This window comes from Asterias rubens, chromosome 4, assembly GCF_902459465.1.
Source record: "Asterias rubens chromosome 4, eAstRub1.3, whole genome shotgun sequence".
NCBI classification, from domain to species: Eukaryota; Metazoa; Echinodermata; class Asteroidea; order Forcipulatida; family Asteriidae; genus Asterias; species Asterias rubens.
The window spans coordinates 10,181,185-10,201,128 of NC_047065.1; the positions used below are offsets into that span (position 1 = coordinate 10,181,185).

The following is a 19,944-nucleotide window of genomic DNA, read 5'->3' on the forward strand; positions in this document are numbered from 1 at the left end:
AATGCGGTCAAACAAGGCTATTCAGACACTGAGACCGTATTTTGGTTCGAACAATGCCGCAATCCCCCAGACGGTCCTTTTATTCCAACAATGCTGCAAGATGCTTATTCCCCATGACTGTGCTTTCATTCCAACAGACGTCAGTGTTGTACAAGCGTTTTTCTGTGTGGCCGGGTATTCGTTCCTAAAATGATCTCTGAAGTGTGCTTTAGGCTGAACGTATTTTAAAAAGATGGGGTAATAACTTATTTTTGTATTTGCCTCTTTTTAGACCTTTGTGATTGATAAGTGCTTTGGGAACTTAACTGTCATCTTTGGTAGGACAAGAGTTTTATATTATTGTTAATAAACGTTCAAATCATATATTTATTTATTGCCTCTTTTTAGACGTTTGCTTTAAAAAGTATTATGGGAACGTAGCATTATCTTGCAATAATAGAAGGATATGATTTGTTTTTGTTTGTAAGGCCAAACAAAATAATACAGCACTAGCCAAAAAAATTAGTGACAAAAACACATTTTATTTTATTGAATTATTTTATTGCTTCAAAACTTCGAGTAGAAACGATTGTTAAAATCATGTTTGCCCTTACATGTAACTTGCCTGTAAAATCAACGATGTCCAAGTTCAACTCGAAAATCTCTCAAAATGACACAGAAGATAAGCCTAAAAGGCAAACGTTCCGAGGTCTGTAAATTTAGTGACTCAACACAAAAGCAGATATCACGCCTTTACATGCAGTCGTTGTTACTGTGCGTGTGACAATAAATACAAGAAACATTGAACGCTAGAGAGCTTTTGGAACAATGTAACAGGGTGGGGTTAAACGCCCTCTGTTGGTAAAAATTACGCGAACCAGCAATAATCGCATTGAGAGAAGACTCGACGTGTCTGGGCATGCCAGGAATCCGCAAGGTCATTTGGGAATTTTAGTGTATTTCCGGGCAGCGCAAATGCTAGGGCGTAACACAACCCGTTGGCGAACATCACTCAATACGGTGCCCACCCATGTCCCAACATCTGTTGTGCAATCTCGAGATTGAGCAGCGCAATCAACAGATTGCCAGCTTTACAAACTCGCATGGTACATGTATATGTGCATGCAGCGACATCCCAGCCGGAGAATACATTACTACATACATGCTACGTTCGTCTGTCATTGCAATGTATGTATCAGCAAGGATCCTCGTTGTGGATGAGATGCTGGATGTTTCATGTTGCAAATAAAATTAAATTCAGACAGTGCGTGGCGCAACCTGTCGGCGAACATCACTCAATACGTTTATGCTGACGTTTGAATTTTTTGGGGTCATTTTAGGGTGCTGCGCCTTGTCCGCCGAGCGTCTTATTCGCAGGAAAATATGGTAATTGTTAAATTTAAAGATTTTCAAGAAGAAAAAAGCAGTGATACAATTTCTTAAACCAAGTAACAAAACAGAACACCAGAGAATTGTTTTGATTTGTTTGTTTGGATGTCTAGACACTTCATGCCTCTGCTACTGTCAAACCCTAGACACTTCATACGTTTGGGACACTTCGTACTAAGCAAATTGATTTCTTATTATCGTGGTCAGGGTACGGAGTGACCATCAGCTGAGGCACTTCATATGTACCTTCATTAAAATGTGTACTTCATAGAAAGTTAATTAGGGAATAACAGTGCGAGGACCCGGTCTTCACTACGTGGTAATGACCGGGTTGGTGGCTGGCGCTGTTAACGGGCTGAGCCGGAAGCGAGGTCCGTTAACAGCGCCAGCCACACACCTAGGTCTTTACCACCAGTGAAGACCGGGTCTGAACACTGTTATTCCCATCAATAAATACCTTTTTAATGAATTAAACGGCTAAAATTGTCAAAATTTTGTGACTTTTTTCTCGGCGCAATTCCAGACATGTTCAGGGCCATATTTGAGCTTTAGCTGGTTCCCATCTCTTTTGTGCATTAATCACATTACTGATCTTTGAGACCAGTGACTCTTTAAAATAATGGTCTGTTCAGTGTCTTCACTGGGGTCAAAGGAGGCAAATGATTGGACGATAGCTGTTCTTTGTGCATTAAAACGCGCGCATGAGCTCAGCGTCCATGTAGCATGGCGCTGTAAACAAGACAATATGGACAAATGAGTTTATAAGTGCGCACCTGTTACCTCAAAATTGATACTATTTCAGCGCGTACGCGCAAGTGCGCGAAGTTGCAATGAAACTGCCATGAATATAAAAAAACATGGGATACAGTACAATGCCAAGTTTCACACAATGTACATGTATGCTGATTTAGGGGCCACTTAATCCATTTTCAAAAGCCGGTCTTTATATCGCACATTAACACACCCCAATGTGACCGGGTTTTGACCAATCAGAGACTTGAAACCTTCCAAGGTAGTTATGATGTTTGTTGAGATACAAAATACAAGGCCCACTACTTTTTTGTTTCACTTCGTTAATTATTTGAAAGTCCTTTTTAATGTGAAATTCATATGTTTTATAAGTTAATGTCCGCCACTGACAACATCTACTGCTCATATTGTTTATATATTTTTTTAAATCAAACAATCACGCAATCGTCAAAAAGGCTCCTTGGTCTCAACAATTTCTTTTAAGTTAATTTGACTTTATTATATTTCATTATCATCTGATCACAAAGACCAAACTAATCATAAACAATGCAGTAATCCCAAATTAGAACGAGGTACAAAGTGTCTTGTAAGAAGGTAGGGAGTGTCTTATAAGAAGGTAGGAAGTGTTCAAGGTAGGAGGTGTCCAGTGTACAATGTGGCAAAGGTATTGAGAGTCCTGACACCGTTTGTATACAATGCAAAAAATTAGTTCATTACTACTTTGAGTGCTTTAGTTGAAGCTTTATCTCTTGAGGTGATTCTTAGTGATTCTTTTTTCTAAAGTGGATTTAATCACATCTTAAGTAAAAGCAGTCAATATTTATTTGATAACATTCCAAACATTTATTATGCTAGAACATCTTGGTACTCCATGTATGATGTGACCATTACTAGTGATTATTGGCCTGTATTGGTAAAAATTCTCAATCATACAATGTTGCTGTTATAATTGATAATATTATAAACACAATAATTGTTTTCTCGTGAAACTGTGCGCTTGTGTACTCTTTAACACCTAGTGTTTGTCAGGTGACAGATTCTCAAGCTCTATTTAAATCTGTGTTTGGTTTTATTGTTTGCAGTTGATACAGTGCGACCAGAGATTCAATTTTGTCCACAAAACATAAACCAACAGATACAGTTTGGAGTACCAAGTGTGATTGTGACATGGAATCAGCCTACTGCCTCAGATAACTCTGGTCAGACACCAAACGTGCAGACTACACACCAATCTGGATCCAGTTTCTCTGTTGGCACTTCTACCGTTATCTACACATTCACTGATGCTGCTGGCAATCAGGCTACTTGTAGTTTTAATGTCAATGTAGTATCTGGTAAGAAAACATACACAGTGGATTTTATTTACTGCCAATGCAAATATGCTGCAATTATGATTTCACAATTTGTTAATATGTTATGGAGACTGCACAGATAACCTGGCGCTTATATTTAGCACCAATTTATTTAACACATTGTCTTTGTATTTACCGTGACATGGAAAGATAAAATTACCTGAGTTGTATGTACATATATAATGAAATTGATCTTGCACTTCTTTAGTTGATGCAGTATTTTCAGTAGCTTGAGTAATTGTTTGATGTTTTTTATAACTGAACCTTCATGTTTGTTTTCTTCAGTGGATACCGTACCTCCTGTTATCAATTGTCCAGAAGCCATAAGTCAGTCAATACCTTTTGGACAATCGGTTGCTCCTGTTTTTTGGACAATACCAACTGCTTCGGACAATTCAGGGACAGCTCCTACTGTGACTGCAAATCCATCGTTTACCCCTGGCCAACAGTTTCAACAAGGGACAACCACTATCACCTACACAGCAACAGATGCAGCCTTCAATAGTGCTTCCTGTACATTCACGATTACCCTTACACAACAAGGTAAGAGGTAGGATACCGTATTTTCCTGCGGATAAGACGCGTCCTACCTGACTTTTTAGAACCCAAAAACATAGATGCGTCTTATCTCGGTGCGCCTTGTCTGCTGACGATTGATTTTTGAATTGATGATCACTGCGTGAAATAAAAAATACCTTCTTGTCCAGTTCAAATCATCGGTCTTTGTGTGAAGAATCCTTACTCAATAATGCGGTCAAACAAGGCTATTCAGACACTGAGACCGTATTTTGGTTCGAACAATGCCGCAATCCCCCAGACGGTCCTTTTATTCCAACAATGCTGCAAGATGCTTATTCCCCATGACCGTGCTTTCATTCCAACAGACGTCAGTGTTGTACAAGCGTTTTTCTGTGTGGTCGGGTATTCGTTCCTAAAATGATCTCTGAAGTGTGCTTTAGGCTGAACGTATTTTAAAAAGATGGGGTAATAACTTATTTTTGTATTTGCCTCTTTTTAGACCTTTGTGATTGATAAGTGCTTTGGGAACTTAACTGTCATCTTTGGTAGGACATGAGTTTTATATTATTGTTAATAAACGTTCAAATCATATATTTATTTATTGCCTCTTTTTAGACGTTTGCTTTAAAAAGTATTATGGGAACGTAGCATTATCTTGCAACAATAGAAGGATATGATTTGTTTTTGTTTGTAAGGCCAAACAAAATAATACAGCACTAGCCAAAAAAATTAGGGACAAAAACACATTTTATTTTATTGAATGATTTTATTGCTTCAAAACTTCGAGTAATGTAGGACTGATTGTTAAAATCATGTTTGCCCTTGCATGTAACTTGCCTGTAAAATCAACAATGTCCAAGTTCGACTCGAAAATTTCTCAAAATGACACAGAAGATAAGCCTAAAATGCAAACGTTCCGAGGTCTGTAAATTTAATCACTCAACACAAAAGCAGATATCACGCCTGTACATGAAGTCGTTGTTACTGTGCGTGTGACAATAAATACAAGAAACATTGAACGCTAGAGAGCTTTTGGAACAATGTAACAGGGTGGGGTTAAACGCCCGCTGTTGGTAAAAATTACGCGAACCAGCAATAATCGCATCGAGAGAAGACTCGACGTATCTGGGCATGCCAGGGATCGCAAGGTCATTTGGGAATTTTAGCGCATTTCCGGGCAGCGCAAATGCGAGGGCGTAACACAACCCGTTGGCGAACATCACTCAATACCGTGCCCACCCATGTCCCCAACATCTGTTGTGCAATCTCGAGATTGAGCAGCGCAATCAACAGATTGCCAGCTTTACAAACTCGCATGGTACATGTATATGTGCATGCAGCGACATCCCGGCTGGAGAATACATTACTACACACACGCTACGTTCGTCTGTCATTGCAATGTATGTATCAGCAAGGATCCTCGTTGTGGATGAGATGCTGGATGTTTCATGTTGCAAATAAAACTAGACATAGTGTTTTTTGTTAATTACAAAAACACGGTGTTCGGTTGGACGTTACGTGATGACGTAGTTCAAAAACATTGAACCATAAAGATGTTTTTTATACAATGCGTCGTTATTTTTTAGTTAAGCTTGTATCACACTTTTGAACGCCTTGTTTCTTCACAAATGCAATATGTTTGTGTGAGATTGACATCAGTTTTTTGTTTGCAACTTATGAAAGCCCTTTAAAAATCTAGCTCACCCCTGCACTGGATGCTGTACACAGATTTGATAATCAACAGCGCCCTCTTTGGTGGGCAAAAAGAGAGCGCTGTTGGGAATTCCCCCACAAACTTTCGCGCCATATGATTTTTACACATTTTATTGTTATTCAATACCTGATGACGTCATTATGACGTTATTAGGCCTGTGTTGTCTTAAAAATACTAATGTTCAACTATCTATTGAGTTTCAAGGTTCAAATCGATCTCAATCTTGAGTTATGCCGTAGATAAGCTCAAAAGTTTTTTTTATGAAAAAAACACGAAGGCGAACTTTGACCCAGGGTAACGACCCGGAAGTTAAGGTCGTACGATGTTAGCGTTAACTTTTCAAATGTTGTCCAAGTCTTTATCTATCTGATGCCCAAGTATGAACATCATAGCTTTTATATTCGTTGAGATACAGCAACAAGCAAATGGTCCTTTTTTAACATTAAAAACCCTGTCATGACGTCATCATTCTAAAAAAGTGGCGGTTTCATCAACTCACTGGTGCCTATGTACATAGTAAGTTTTAAGTTTATACAAGCTTAACTTTTGTTTAAAATTGCTTGGGAAGGTTCAGAGGTAAAGAAGAACACGAGGAAAATTAAATCTATGAACAGATTGTTGATAGCTTTTTAATTTTCACAGAAAGTAAAAGTGTAAATCTATTACATTTATACCTTTCTTTGCACAGAAAACAAATGCTAAGTTTAATACTTGTTAAAGCGATGTATTTTATTAGTAAAGAGCTAACTATGTGCAAAGTATGAAGGTTTTGTGATCCTTGTGATGTTTAACTCAAGAGTAAACTTCTTAAGAGGTTAACTGGATTTGGGGAAACTTTATACGAAACAACAGTTTACTAATTTTAGACTTGTGAAGTAAATAACTGTAAAAGACTTATTTATTAAGTATTACAGAGGTTTCGCAAGTGTACGAAACGGGTACAGATACAACTAAGATAACTGGGATGCACGTTAGATTTTGTTAGGCATTAAATAAACACTTATTTTGAAAAGCAATGATTTGTACACAAAGCTTTACCGTGTAGCGCGCTAAACACTGCCGTGAGTGCCGGATAAAAACACCCTTCACGAGTCGATGTCACGAATCCGCTTCCCGGTGTTTGATCAAAACATAACCAATGTTCGTCTTTTTCTGGTTGCATTTTCTCACATAATTAAAAGTCATACGAATCACTGCAGTAGGTGGCCATCTCAGCGAAGCTTCGTCTTTAGTTCTGTTTTGATAGTTAAGCCATGAGAAGGGCGAACAGGGGAACAATTTGACGCCGAATATGATATGAGCGGACTTCAATTGTAAAATGTTGGTACACCATTAAACTAGCGCTACGTTGCAAGTACAATGACCTGAGACTTGTCAAAACATGAATCGAAATCACGCGTACAGTCAAACGATGCACTATTCCGAGCAGAACACACAGGCCTCGTGGACTGAACAAGGTGTGATCAATGGAGCGGAACGGCCAGCCAAAGCGCTTTTGCAGTGTACGCAGTTATCACGCGGGTCAACACATCCGTGGGCTTTATCGTCCGATTTCGACCAGAGTTTCAGGTCAAATTGGTATCATCTCTGTGGGAAAGTTTGAGCAGGATCACTCATCTATAACGGGATGCCAAATTTATGTGGAAATGTTACGTAGTTTTAGAGATCAAAAATTGTAAAATTGTTCAACCTTTGGTTTGAACCGGAAGTCAAGGTCAAATGGGGTCATTTTGTGTGTAGCGTTTTTTGAAGTTTGATCGACCTGTCCGATGATATGTAGATTGTCAAAATCCACCATGTGGTTCAGGAGTTATGATTTCTTTAAAATATTTAACTTTGATTTGTTGTAATTCAAAACCTGATGACGTCATCATGACATCATTAAGTTTGTGTGGTCTTATTATTAAGGTTCAATTGTCTGATGAGTTTCAATGTTAAATTCCATATCAATCTTGAGTTATGACAACAAATTGTCTTTTTTTAAAAAAAAAACACAAAAAACACAAAGGCAGAGTTTGACCTTCCGGTACGACCGGAAGATGAGGTCATACGATTTTGGCGTTAACTTTTCAAATGTTGTCCAAGTCTTTATCTATGTGATGCCCAAGTATGAACATCATAGCATTAATATTCGTTGAGATACAGCGAAAAGCAAATGTCGTTTTTCAACTTTAAAAACCTTGCCATGACGTCATCAATGACGTCATCATTCCCAAAAAGTGGCGATTTCGTCTACTCACTATTGCCTATGTACATAGTAAGTTTTAAGTTTGTACAAGCTTTACTTTTGTTTAAAATTGCTGGAGAAGGTTCGCAGGGAAAGAAGAACGCGAGGAAAAAAAAAAAAAAAAAAAAAAAAACAGAACAATAACAATAGTTGTTCGGCTGTTGGCCGAACACCTAATTAAATTCAGACAGTGCGTGGCGCAACCTGTCGGCGAACATCACTCAATACGTTTATGCTGACGTTTAAATTTTTGGGGGTCATTTTAGGGTCCTGTGCCTTGTCCGCCGAGCATCTTTTTCGCAGGAAAATACGGTAATTGTTAAATTTAAAGATTTTAAAGAAGAAAAAAGCAGTGATACAATTTCTTAAACCAAGTAACAAAACAGAACACCAGAGAATTGTTTTGATTTGTTTGTTTGGATGTCTAGACACTTCATGCCTCTGCTACTGTCAAACCCTGGACACTTCATACGTTTGGGACACTTCGTACTAAGCAAATTGATTTCTTATTATCGTGGTCAGGGTACGGAGTGACCATCAGCTGAGGCACTTCATATGTACCTTCATTAAAATGTGTACTTCATAGAAAGTTAATTAGGGAATAACAGTGCGAGGACCCGGTCTTCACTACGTGGTAATGACCGGGTTGGTGGCTGGCGCTGTTAACGGGCTGAGCCGGAAGCGAGGTCCGTTATCAGCGCCAGCCACACACCAAGGTCTTTACCACCAGTGAAGACCGGGTCTGAACACTTTTATTCCCATTAATAAATACCTTTTTAATGAATTAAACGGCTAAAATTGTCAAAATTTTGTGATTTTTTCTCGGCGCGATTCCAGACATATTCAGGGGCCATATTTGAGCTTTAGCTGGTTCCCATCTCTTTTGTGCGTTAATCACATTACTGATCTTTGAGACCAGTGACTCTTTAAAATAATGGTCTGTTCAGTGTCATTACTGGGGTCAAAGGAGGCAAATGATTGGACGATAGCTGTTCTTTGTGCGTTAAAACGCACGCATGAGCTCAGGTCCATGTAGCATGTCGCTGTAAACAAGACCATATATGGACAAATGAGTTTATAAGCGCGCACCTGTTACCTCAAAATTGATACATTTTCAGCGCGTACGCGCAAGTGCGCGAAGTTGCAATGAAACTGCCATGAATATAAAAAAACATGGGATACAGTGCAACGCCAAGTTTCACACAAAGTACATGTATGCTAATTTAGGGGCCACTTAATCCCTTTTCAAAAGCCGGTCGTTATATCGCACATTAACACACCCCAACGTGACCGGGTTTTGACCAATCAGAGACTTGAAACCTTCCAAAGTAGTTATAATGTTTGTTGAGATACAAAATACAAGACCCACTAATTTTTTGTTTCACTTCGTTAATTATTTGAATGTCCTAGAACGAGGTACAAAGTGTCTTGTAAGAAGGTAGGAATTGTCTTATAAGAAGGTAGGAAGTGTTCAAGGTAGGAGGTGTCCAGTGTACAATGTGGCAAAGGTATTGAGAGTCCTGACACCATTTGTATACAATGCAAAAAATTAGTTCATTACTACTTTGAGTGCTTTAGTTGAAGCTTTATCTCTTGAGGTGATTCTTAGTGATTCTTTTTTCTAAAGTGGATTTAATCACATCTTAAGTAAAAGCAGTCAATATTTGTTTGGTAACATTTCAAACATTTATTATGCTAGAACATCTAGGTACTCCATGTATGGTGTGACCATTACTAGTGATTATTGGCCTGTATTGGTAAAAATTCTCAATCATACAATGTTGGTGTTATAAACGATAATATTATAAACACATTAATTGTTTTCATGTAAAACCATGTGCTTGTGCATTCTTTAACACCTAGTGTTTGTCAGGTGACAGATTCTCAAGCTCTATTTAAATCTGTGTTTGGTTTTATTGTTTGCAGTTGATACAGTGCGACCAGAGATTCAATTTTGTCCACAAAACATAAACCAACAGATACAGTTTGGAGTACCAAGTGTGATTGTGACATGGAATCAGCCTACTGCCTCAGATAACTCTGGTCAGACACCAAACGTGCAGACTACACACCAATCTGGATCCAGTTTCCCTGTTGGCACTTCTACCGTTATCTACACATTCACTGATGCTGCTGGCAATCAGGCTACTTGTAGTTTTAATGTCAATGTAGTATCTGGTAAGAAAACATACACAGTGGATTTTATTTACTGCCCAAGCAAATATGCTGCAAATATGATTTCACAATTTGTTAATATGTTATGGAGACTGCACAGGTAACCTGAGCTTATATTTAGCACCAATTTAATTAACACAAGGTCATTGCATTTACCGTGACATGGAAAGATAAAATCACCTGAGTTGAACGTATAATAAAATTGATCTTGCACTTCTTTAGTTGATGCAATATTTTCAGTAGCTTGAGTAATTGTTTGATGTTTTTTGTAACTGAACCTTCATTTTTGTTTTCTTCAGTGGATACCGTACCTCCTGTTATCAATTGTCCAGAAGCCATAAGTCAATCAATACCTTTTGGACAATCGGTTGCTCCTGTTTTTTGGACAATACCAACTGCTTCGGACAATTCAGGGACAGCTCCTACTGTGACTGCAAATCCATCGTTTACCCCTGGCCAACAGTTTCAACAAGGGACAACCACTATCACCTACACGGCAACAGATGCAGCCTTCAATAGTGCTTCCTGTACGTTCATGATTACCCTTACACAACAAGGTAAGAGAAAGGATAATTGTTAAATTTAAAGATTTTCAAGAAGAAAAAAGCAGCAACACAATACCATAAACCAAATCACAAATAATAACACTGAGAATTATTTTGATTTGTGTGTATACATTGCAAAATGTTAGTTCATTACTACTTCGAGTGCTTTAGTTGAAGCTTTATCTCTTGAGGTGATTCTTAGTGATTCTATTTCCCCAAAGTGAATTTAATCATATCTCGAATAAAACCAGTCAATATTTTTTTGATAACATCCCAAATGGTTATTATGCTAGAACATCTAGGTACATGTAGATCAAACAGGAACTAACAATTAGAGCTTACTAAGAGATTGAACTATTACTGTATACTAACATGCTGATGGTACCATGGGCTCCGACGTCACCATTACTTGTGTTTTATTGACTTGGATGGGTAAAAGTGCTCGTTCATACAATGTTGCTGTAATAAACCATATCCTTATTCTTCCCTTATCAATAATATAAACACATTCTTGTTTTGTGAAACTGTATGCTTGTGCATTCCTCGAAGACCTGATTCAAAGTTGTGAACTTTGCTGAATTTCATTTAAAATGTTTTCAATCAATAGGGAAATCGAGTCACATGACTATAAATATATTTTAATTGTATAAGAAAACAATCATATCGATAACCCTTATCCAGCGCTTTTTTTGACAAGATTCAGAAGTGTATACATATCAAAATTACATTTAAATAATGAACAAATGCATTATAAACAAGGTAAAATAGCATTTCTGTTAAAAACATTCCGCTTAAGCAGCTGTTTAACACCTTGTGTTTGTCAGGTGACAAATACTCGAGCTCTAATTCAATCTGTGTTTGGTTTTATTGTTTGCAGTTGACACAGTGCGACCAGTGATTCAATTTTGTCCACCAAACATAAACCGAGAAATACCAACTGGAGTTACAAGTGTGATTGTGACATGGAATCAGCCTACTGCCTCAGATAACTCTGGTCAGACACCAAACATGCAGACTACACACCAATCTGGATCCAGTTTCTCTGTTGGCAGTTCTAATGTTATCTACACATTCACTGATGCTGCTGGCAATGATAATACTTGTAGCTTTAATGTCATTGTAGCAAATGGTAAGATTTTTTTATAACATACTCAATGGATTTATTCCAATCTTCTGTGTGTAGCTGGCAGGGAAATTACAAGCTGTTTTTTCTATCATTCACCGATGGTCACTAAAGCCCTTTTCACACAAGAATCGTAAACCAATGATTCATGACAATTATTCAAACTAAAACACATATTTGTTCGGAGAGAATTGACAGTTAATGTCATCTTATTTCATTCCTTCCAGTCAGACCTTTGTACTGCTGTGCATGTTGTGTTTTTGCTAATGGGGTGAATGTCTTGAAAATGTGTAATTCATAAACCCTTTAAGTTGTTAAATCTCTAAGCAATGTCATTGTTGTGTTCATTCGCATCCAAAATACAGTGCACCCTGTACAGTTTGCCCCCCCCCCCTTATAGAGGTCATTGTAAAGCCATCTTAATTTGTACATGTATGTTAAGAACATGATTTTTCAAGAAATGTAACTACATCATTTAGCTGTTTCTGGTTGTCGACCATTGTTTCTGTAGCTCTCTGAATTGTTTCAGTCAGAGAATTTTAGGTCAGAAACCTGTTTTCTGGTCAAAATTACCAAAACGCCCAGGTAGCTGGAACCAAGTAAAGACCTTTAGGTCATGTTGCTTATCTTTATCTTGTTTCTTTTCAGTGGATCATACCCCTCCAGAAATTACTTACTGTCCTGCAGACATCACAATGACTACATTGAGAGGTTCAGGCCCAACTGTTGTAACCTGGACAGAACCGACTGCCAATGATAACTCTGGTAACACACCGGTAGTGTCAAGCAATCATAACTCTGGTGACGCCTTTCCTACTACAGTCAGAACTAGTGTCACATACACATTCAGAGATGCAGCAGGAAACAGTATGGACTGCACATTTACAATATCTATAACGGAAGGTAAAGGAAAAACTATTCAACATGCATTGTGAACTCTTTTACCCCTGCCCTTACATTATAGAGATTCCCAACATAAATGACAGCTACATATGTACATGTTTGTGTTTTTTTTTCTTGTGCTTGTAGTGAACCCCTGTGATACCCAGCAGTGCCAGAATGGTGGAGTATGTGTGGCAGACACCTTGAGTACTATTCGTTGTCTTTGCACATCATGCTACTCGGGACCAAGATGTCAAATTGGTGAGTATTTTAAAAACAAACTTGACCAATATGCAATGATATGTTTAAAGTTCTGATGTGTATATTTCTTGATGTTGTATGATGTTATTATTGTTTTGGTTTTTTTTTTTAAGGGGGAGGGGGTCTGGGTTTTTGTAATTTATATCTCTTTCAGAGAAGCAACATTTGTTTGTGCAAATCAAACATTGTAGTTTTGTGTTTTTGAGTGTTTTTTTTTCTTCAAATTGTGCTGTACTGTTTATGTAAAGACTTCAATACAGCAAGATTATTTAGCATATTAGGGTTCAAGTTTCATTTAAAGCAACTTGGAAGATAAAGGGGAAAGTTTTCTCTCACAGGGTTGGGACTTCCAACAACCATAACCAAACACCATGAAAATCTGTTTCCAAATTTCATTAACGTTTAAACGAAGCCGACTGTATCAAGAGTTTTGTATAAAATATCATCCCCAAACACTATCCAGGGTTAGTGGTTTACTTTCATTTTGATTGGTCGAATGTGTTTATTTGAATCCCCTTTAATTTATTCTATATTTTGCATCCTACCAAAACCACTACATCAGCTGATGAGGGCAAAGAAAGGAACCCGCACTGTGGTTTTGGAACCATCCAGACTAGACAAAGTTTGTTCTCTTTTAATATTTGAAATTGTGTTGACATCTGTTCCTTTTACATGTTGGCTCAAAGTACACACAGAAAAAAAGAGATCTGGCACCAACCATCATGGGTACCCTGCACCATAGGTCCTAAAGGTTGCTACATGTAAATGGTTAAAAAGAAGTTGTTTAACAGTCTAGGAAAATATAAGTAGATGCACAACCTTAAGCTTTAATAAGCCTTTTTTGTCTGTTCTTAGTTGGTAATGCATGTGCAACAAGTACATGTGGTAATGGTGGCAATTGTATACCAACCCCTGGATCCTGCACAGAATATGTATGTCAATGTACATCATGCTTCACTGGTAGATTCTGCACTGAAGGTAAAAACCCATCATCTTTCTCCAGGCTTCTCTCTCAGTCGTCAGGCCAGCTAGGTCATTTCAATCTAGTTGTGTGGCTCTGGTATTATTATCAATTTAAGTCATTGCTCTTCCACTGTTGAGACTGGGATGGGAGTCTTTAGTCAGCCTGCTTCAGGTGATTAGATCTAAAATCATCTGGTCCCTGGCACAGAAGCAATGGCCTACAAAATGGGCTTTTCTTTTTGCAACAGTGATTGAGATTCGTTCAATATTGCAATAGATGTTTGCCTTCACCAGGAGATGTTTTGCACTTGTATTAGGGGTCTGTTGCGGGTGCCATCCAATCTTTCTTTAAGCTCCTTTTTCATTGTCCATGTTTTAGCTTTATAAAGAGATGATTCGTTCCACACTAGCTCTGAGGAAAGTTAATTTGGTGGTTCATGTGATGTGTTACTTATAACAGGCAGTCAATGCTTAACCTTTCCTTGACTGGAAGTAGTTTTCGCTGTCTGCAATATAGGATCCAATGTATTTGTAAAGATGCCGAGGTTGTAGCACAGTTGGAGAAGATGGAATAGTGCTAAGCATCTAATCATTTCATACTCGTGAAAAGAATTCATATAATGAGGGAATGACAGCATGTCACCTTACTTTGAATTTCCAAATACAATTTAGTAGACCCTTTCCCATTTGAATTGCAAGCCCTTGTAACTTTCCCAGCCAGGGGATAGCTTTTTCTAAGGAAATGGCTACCCTCCTCAAGAGATAGGGTGGGCGAGATTACGTTGTGGTGATACTTAGAAGTGCTTGTTTGTTTTTATTTTATTTTTATTTTATTTTTGATTTTTTTTGGGGGAGGAAATTAGCGTCAAATGTGAACATAAATTGGCTCTGTACTGTGAGGCGGTCTTGACACTATTGTATTTTGTCCCTTCTGTTTAGGTGTTGATAGCTGTGCAAATCATCAATGTAACAATGGAGCTGGCTGCACAGTCAATAGTAACAACTGTCTACAGTATATTTGCAACTGTCCACCGTGTTATGATGGACAATTCTGTGAAATACGTAAGTAGGCTTTGATTGGTAAGACGCTGGGTGCTGTGTTTGCAAAAATAACTGACTACACTGTGTTGCAATCTAATTACTTTAATTTATTGTTTTTGTTTTACATACTGCTCTTCTTATTTTGCTATTGTATTTTGAAGGTATCAACCCATGTTCGAACCATCAATGCCAGAATGGTGCAGTATGTAACCCATTAACAACCAACACTGGTGTCTCATGTAATGAGTACAGGTGTGAATGTCCACCATGCTTCATTGGGGAGTTCTGCAATCAACGTATGTTAACTCACATTTATCTCAGTCATCATCTTAGCACCTCCAAAATTTATGTGACTCATGAATTACAAATTTATAATTAGACTTTTGGACGGACTATTTCAACAGTTCTTGCCAGGAGTGCGCAATACTAAGCATGTGCACACACAAAGGGAGCTTTGTGTCTGTTTATGGAAGTGAAAGTACTCCATGGAAACCCAAAGCAATTTACAAAGAAAGTTTAGTTTTAGCCAAAAGGTTGCGACAACTTTTGTTTTAAAACTTCTTTAATATACAAGTTTGTTAAGCACATGGGACATTAATTGTAATAACAATTTTTTACATTAAGTTTGTGGAAATGATTACGTGATCATGAGTTTTGTATAAAGATTAAAGTTACAAAGCTGTCAGTTATGAATTTTTTTTAAATGTAATGACGATTTTACCCCATTCTTTTGTAACCTTTGTATTGTCTTGTATGTTGCACTTACAGCACGTAATCCATGCCAGCCCAATCCTTGTGGTAATAATGGAGGTTGTACTCCCCTGACGTCCAGTACTTCAGCATCATGTTTCTCCTACACATGCCAATGCAGAGGATGCTTCACCGGCTATAGCTGTCAAATAGGTCATTGTCAGCCATTTATTAACAATATTATTTACTAGCATAAATTCATTGATTTCAGTTGCAAAACTTTAACGTCTGAATAAATACAAATGGTCCTATAGTCCCATACCTTACATTTTTTGACCAAAACGGATGCAAATGTGGTAGGAATTTTGACATCACAAATTTGCAATGACTAATTCGGATCGGTTGAGATGTGGTTGACTCCTGCGAAACATTCGCGGCGGAAACAGTACTTTAGCTTTTAAGATCAAGATAAATTTTGCATTTGCAGGAAGTATGAATCAGGCTTCACACTGCACTCAGGAAGTATGAATCAGGCTTCACACTGCACTCAAGCCCACGCAATAAAAAAGTACCAAATGGCTTGAATAAAGGCCTTCCTTTTAGACAAATTCCAACATTTTCTTTCATGTTCGCTCATAATGTGAAATGTCATAATTGTTTCATGGTGGTTGTGTTGAAGTCTATTCAAATGGCTTTAGATGAATAAGATGAATAAGCACCTATGATTCTTCGAATCTCAGCCACTTAGAATGAAACAACTGTACCTGTTGCCAAAGATGTTTACACTTTTCTTGCTATTTTGGACATTGGGAACTTGTCTTGCTATTTCCACATTAACAATTTGTCTTTCTATTTATATATTGCATTGAGAACTTTTTGTAGTGCAGACACAGCTAATCATATACAATTGTTTATTTACACAGCAATAAGTTCACCTTGTGTAACCAATCCCTGTTTAAATGGAGGAACCTGTACAGTGGTCCAAGGAATGTGCACTACACATGAATGTGGTTGCGCCACTGGATATGCTGGAGTCAACTGTAGGAATGGTAAGACATTGATAATCAATCACACAATACTCTAACAAGGAAGGAGCCACCAGGAAGCTGTAATAACAATACTATTCAGTTTTTATACAGCGCTTTTTACACCCAAAGGGCGTTTCAGAGCCCTTCCAAACAGTATTACCCCGGTCACTGGGCCTTAAATCATTCCTTAAAACATCTCAGCTCCCTGGTATTCAGCTTTGTGCAACAAATATGCGGTACTCGGCTGAATCCATCACAAGAATCATCACTGCCTCACAGCTTCCCATTTAACCCTGGGTGGAGAGAAGCTTATGGTTAATAAGTGTCTTGCTCAGGGACACAAGTGTCACAACTCTTGAACCCTCACTCTCTGCTAATTAATTGGCATGATGGAATTCCAGGCTCGGTGATGAAGTGGAAAGGGATGCCAAGCAACATGCCTAGCAAAGTCGCCACCTAACAAAGTCGCGCCCTAGCAAAGTCGCCCCTTCATATACAAACTCGCCCCTCTGTAAGTCACCCTTTTTGTTTGATGGCCAAGCTACAGAAAGAAATAATATGAACTTGTGAATATAAGTATTTGTATTATGCCCCGCCGACAAAGCTAGCCAAAGGGGAATAAAAGTATTAGTATTATGCCCCGCCGGCGAAGCTAGCCAAAGGGGAATATAAGTATTTGTATTATGCCCCGCCGGCGAAGCTAGCCAAAGGGGAATATAAGTATTTGTATTATGCCCCGCCGGCGAAGCTAGCCAAAGGGGAATAAAAGTATTAGTATTATGCCCCGCCGGCGAAGCTAGCCAAAGGGGAATAAAAGTATTTGTATTATGCCCCGCCGGCGAAGCTAGCCAAAGGGAATATAAGTATTTGTATTATGCCCCGCCGGCGAAGCTAGCCAAAGGGGAATATAAGTATTTGTGTTATGCCCCGCCGGCGAAGCTAGCCAAAGGGGAATATAAGTATTTGTATTATGCCCCGCCGGCGAAGCTAGCCAAAGGGCAATATAAGTATTAGTATTATGCCCCGCCGGCGAAGCTAGCCAAAGGGGAATATAAGTATTTGTATTATGCCCCGCCGGCGAAGCTAGCCAAAGGGCAATATAAGTATTAGTATTATGCCCCGCCGGCGAAGCTAGCCAAAGGGGAATAAAAGTATTTGTATTATGCCCCGCCGGCGAAGCTAGCCAAAGGGGAATATAAGTATTTGTATTATGCCCCGCCGGCGAAGCTAGCCAAAGGGAATATAAGTATTTGTATTATGCCCCGCCGGCGAAGCTAGCCAAAGGGGAATAAAAGTATTAGTATTATGCCCCGCCGGCGAAGCTAGCCAAAGGGGAATATAAGTATTTGTATTATGCCCCGCCGGCGAAGCTAGCCAAAGGGGAATATAAGTATTAGTATTATGCCCCGCCGGCGAAGCTAGCCAAAGGGGAATAAAAGTATTTGTATTATGCCCCGCCGGCGAAGCTAGCCAAAGGGGAATATAAGTATTTGTATTATGCCCCGCTGGCGAAGCTAGCCAAAGGGGAATATAAGTATTTGTATTATGCCCCGCCGGCGAAGCTAGCCAAAGGGGAATAAAAGTATTAGTATTATGCCCCGCCGGCGAAGCTAGCCAAAGGGGAATATAAGTATTTGTATTATGCCCCGCCGGCGAAGCTAGCCAAAGGGGAATATAAGTATTTGTATTATGCCCCGCTGGCGAAGCTAGCTAAAGGGGAATAAAAGTATTAGTATTATGCCCCGCCGGCGAAGCTAGCCAAAGGGGAATATAAGTATTTGTATTATGCCCCGCCGGCGAAGCTAGCCAAAGGGGAATATAAGTATTTGTATTATGCCCCGCCGGCGAAGCTAGCCAAAGGGGAATATAAGTATTTGTATTATGCCCCGCCGGCGAAGCTAGCCAAAGGGCAATATAAGTATTAGTATTATGCCCCGCCGGCGAAGCTAGCCAAAGGGGAATAAAAGTATTTGTATTATGCCCCGCCGGCGAAGCTAGCCAAAGGGGAATATAAGTATTTGTATTATGCCCCGCCGGCGAAGCTAGCCAAAGGGGAATATAAGTATTTGTGTTATGCCCCGCCGGCGAAGCTAGCCAAAGGGGAATATAAGTATTTGTATTATGCCCCGCCGGCGAAGCTAGCCAAAGGGGAATATAAGTATTTGTGTTATGCCCCGCCGGCGAAGCTAGCCAAAGGGGAATAAAAGTATTAGTATTATGCCCCGCCGGCGAAGCTAGCCAAAGGGGAATATAAGTATTTGTATTATGCCCCGCCGGCGAAGCTAGCCAAAGGGGAATATAAGTATTTGTATTATGCCCCGCTGGCGAAGCTAGCTAAAGGGGAATAAAAGTATTAGTATTATGCCCCGCCGGCGAAGCTAGCCAAAGGTGAATATAAGTATTTGTATTATGCCCCGCCGGCGAAGCTAGCCAAAGGGGAATATAAGTATTTGTATTATGCCCCGCCGGCGAAGCTAGCCAAAGGGCAATATAAGTATTAGTATTATGCCCCGCCGGCGAAGCTAGCCAAAGGGGAATAAAAGTATTTGTATTATGCCCCGCCGGCGAAGCTAGCCAAAGGGGAATATAAGTATTTGTATTATGCCCCGCCGGCGAAGCTAGCCAAAGGGGAATATAAGTATTTGTGTTATGCCCCGCCGGCGAAGCTAGCCAAAGGGGAATATAAGTATTTGTATTATGCCCCGCCGGCGAAGCTAGCCAAAGGGGAATATAAGTATTTGTATTATGCCCCGCCGGCGAAGCTAGCCAAAGGGGAATATAAGTATTTGTATTATGCCCCGCCGGCGAAGCTAGCCAAAGGGGAATATAAGTATTTGTATTATGCCCCGCCGGCGAAGCTAGCCAAAGGGAATATAAGTATTTGTATTATGCCCCGCCGGCGAAGCTAGCCAAAGGGGAATATAAGTATTTGTATTATGCCCCGCCGGCGAAGCTAGCCAAAGGGGAATATAAGTATTTGTATTATGCCCCGCCGGCGAAGCTAGCCAAAGGGGAATATAAGTATTAGTATTATGCCCCGCCGGCGAAGCTAGCCAAAGGGGAATAAAAGTATTTGTATTATGCCCCGCCGGCGAAGCTAGCCAAAGGGGAATATAAGTATTAGTATTATGCCCCGCCGGCGAAGCTAGCCAAAGGGGAATAAAAGTATTAGTATTATGCCCCGCCGGCGAAGCTAGCCAAAGGGGAATATAAGTATTAGTATTATGCCCCGCCGGCGAAGCTAGCCAAAGGGGAATATAAGTATTAGTATTATTCCCCGCCGGCGAAGCTAGCCAAAGGGGAATA

At 39.4% G+C, this 19,944-nt stretch overlaps 1 protein-coding gene across 1 annotated transcript in view; it reads left to right on the top strand.

Annotated features, from left to right (window-relative positions):
- Positions 1 to 19,944, top strand: part of LOC117288916 (serine-rich adhesin for platelets-like) — a 97,387-nt gene that overhangs the window by 51,633 nt on the left and 25,810 nt on the right. The window contains exons 20-31 of the mRNA XM_033769789.1: positions 3,201 to 3,452; positions 3,756 to 4,013; positions 9,857 to 10,108; positions 10,405 to 10,662; positions 11,528 to 11,779; positions 12,422 to 12,676; positions 12,803 to 12,916; positions 13,772 to 13,894; positions 14,819 to 14,941; positions 15,082 to 15,216; positions 15,689 to 15,823; positions 16,534 to 16,659. Of these exons, the coding sequence (XP_033625680.1) occupies positions 3,201 to 3,452; positions 3,756 to 4,013; positions 9,857 to 10,108; positions 10,405 to 10,662; positions 11,528 to 11,779; positions 12,422 to 12,676; positions 12,803 to 12,916; positions 13,772 to 13,894; positions 14,819 to 14,941; positions 15,082 to 15,216; positions 15,689 to 15,823; positions 16,534 to 16,659 (2,283 nt within the window). The remainder of the gene's footprint in view (positions 1 to 3,200; positions 3,453 to 3,755; positions 4,014 to 9,856; positions 10,109 to 10,404; positions 10,663 to 11,527; positions 11,780 to 12,421; positions 12,677 to 12,802; positions 12,917 to 13,771; positions 13,895 to 14,818; positions 14,942 to 15,081; positions 15,217 to 15,688; positions 15,824 to 16,533; positions 16,660 to 19,944) is intronic.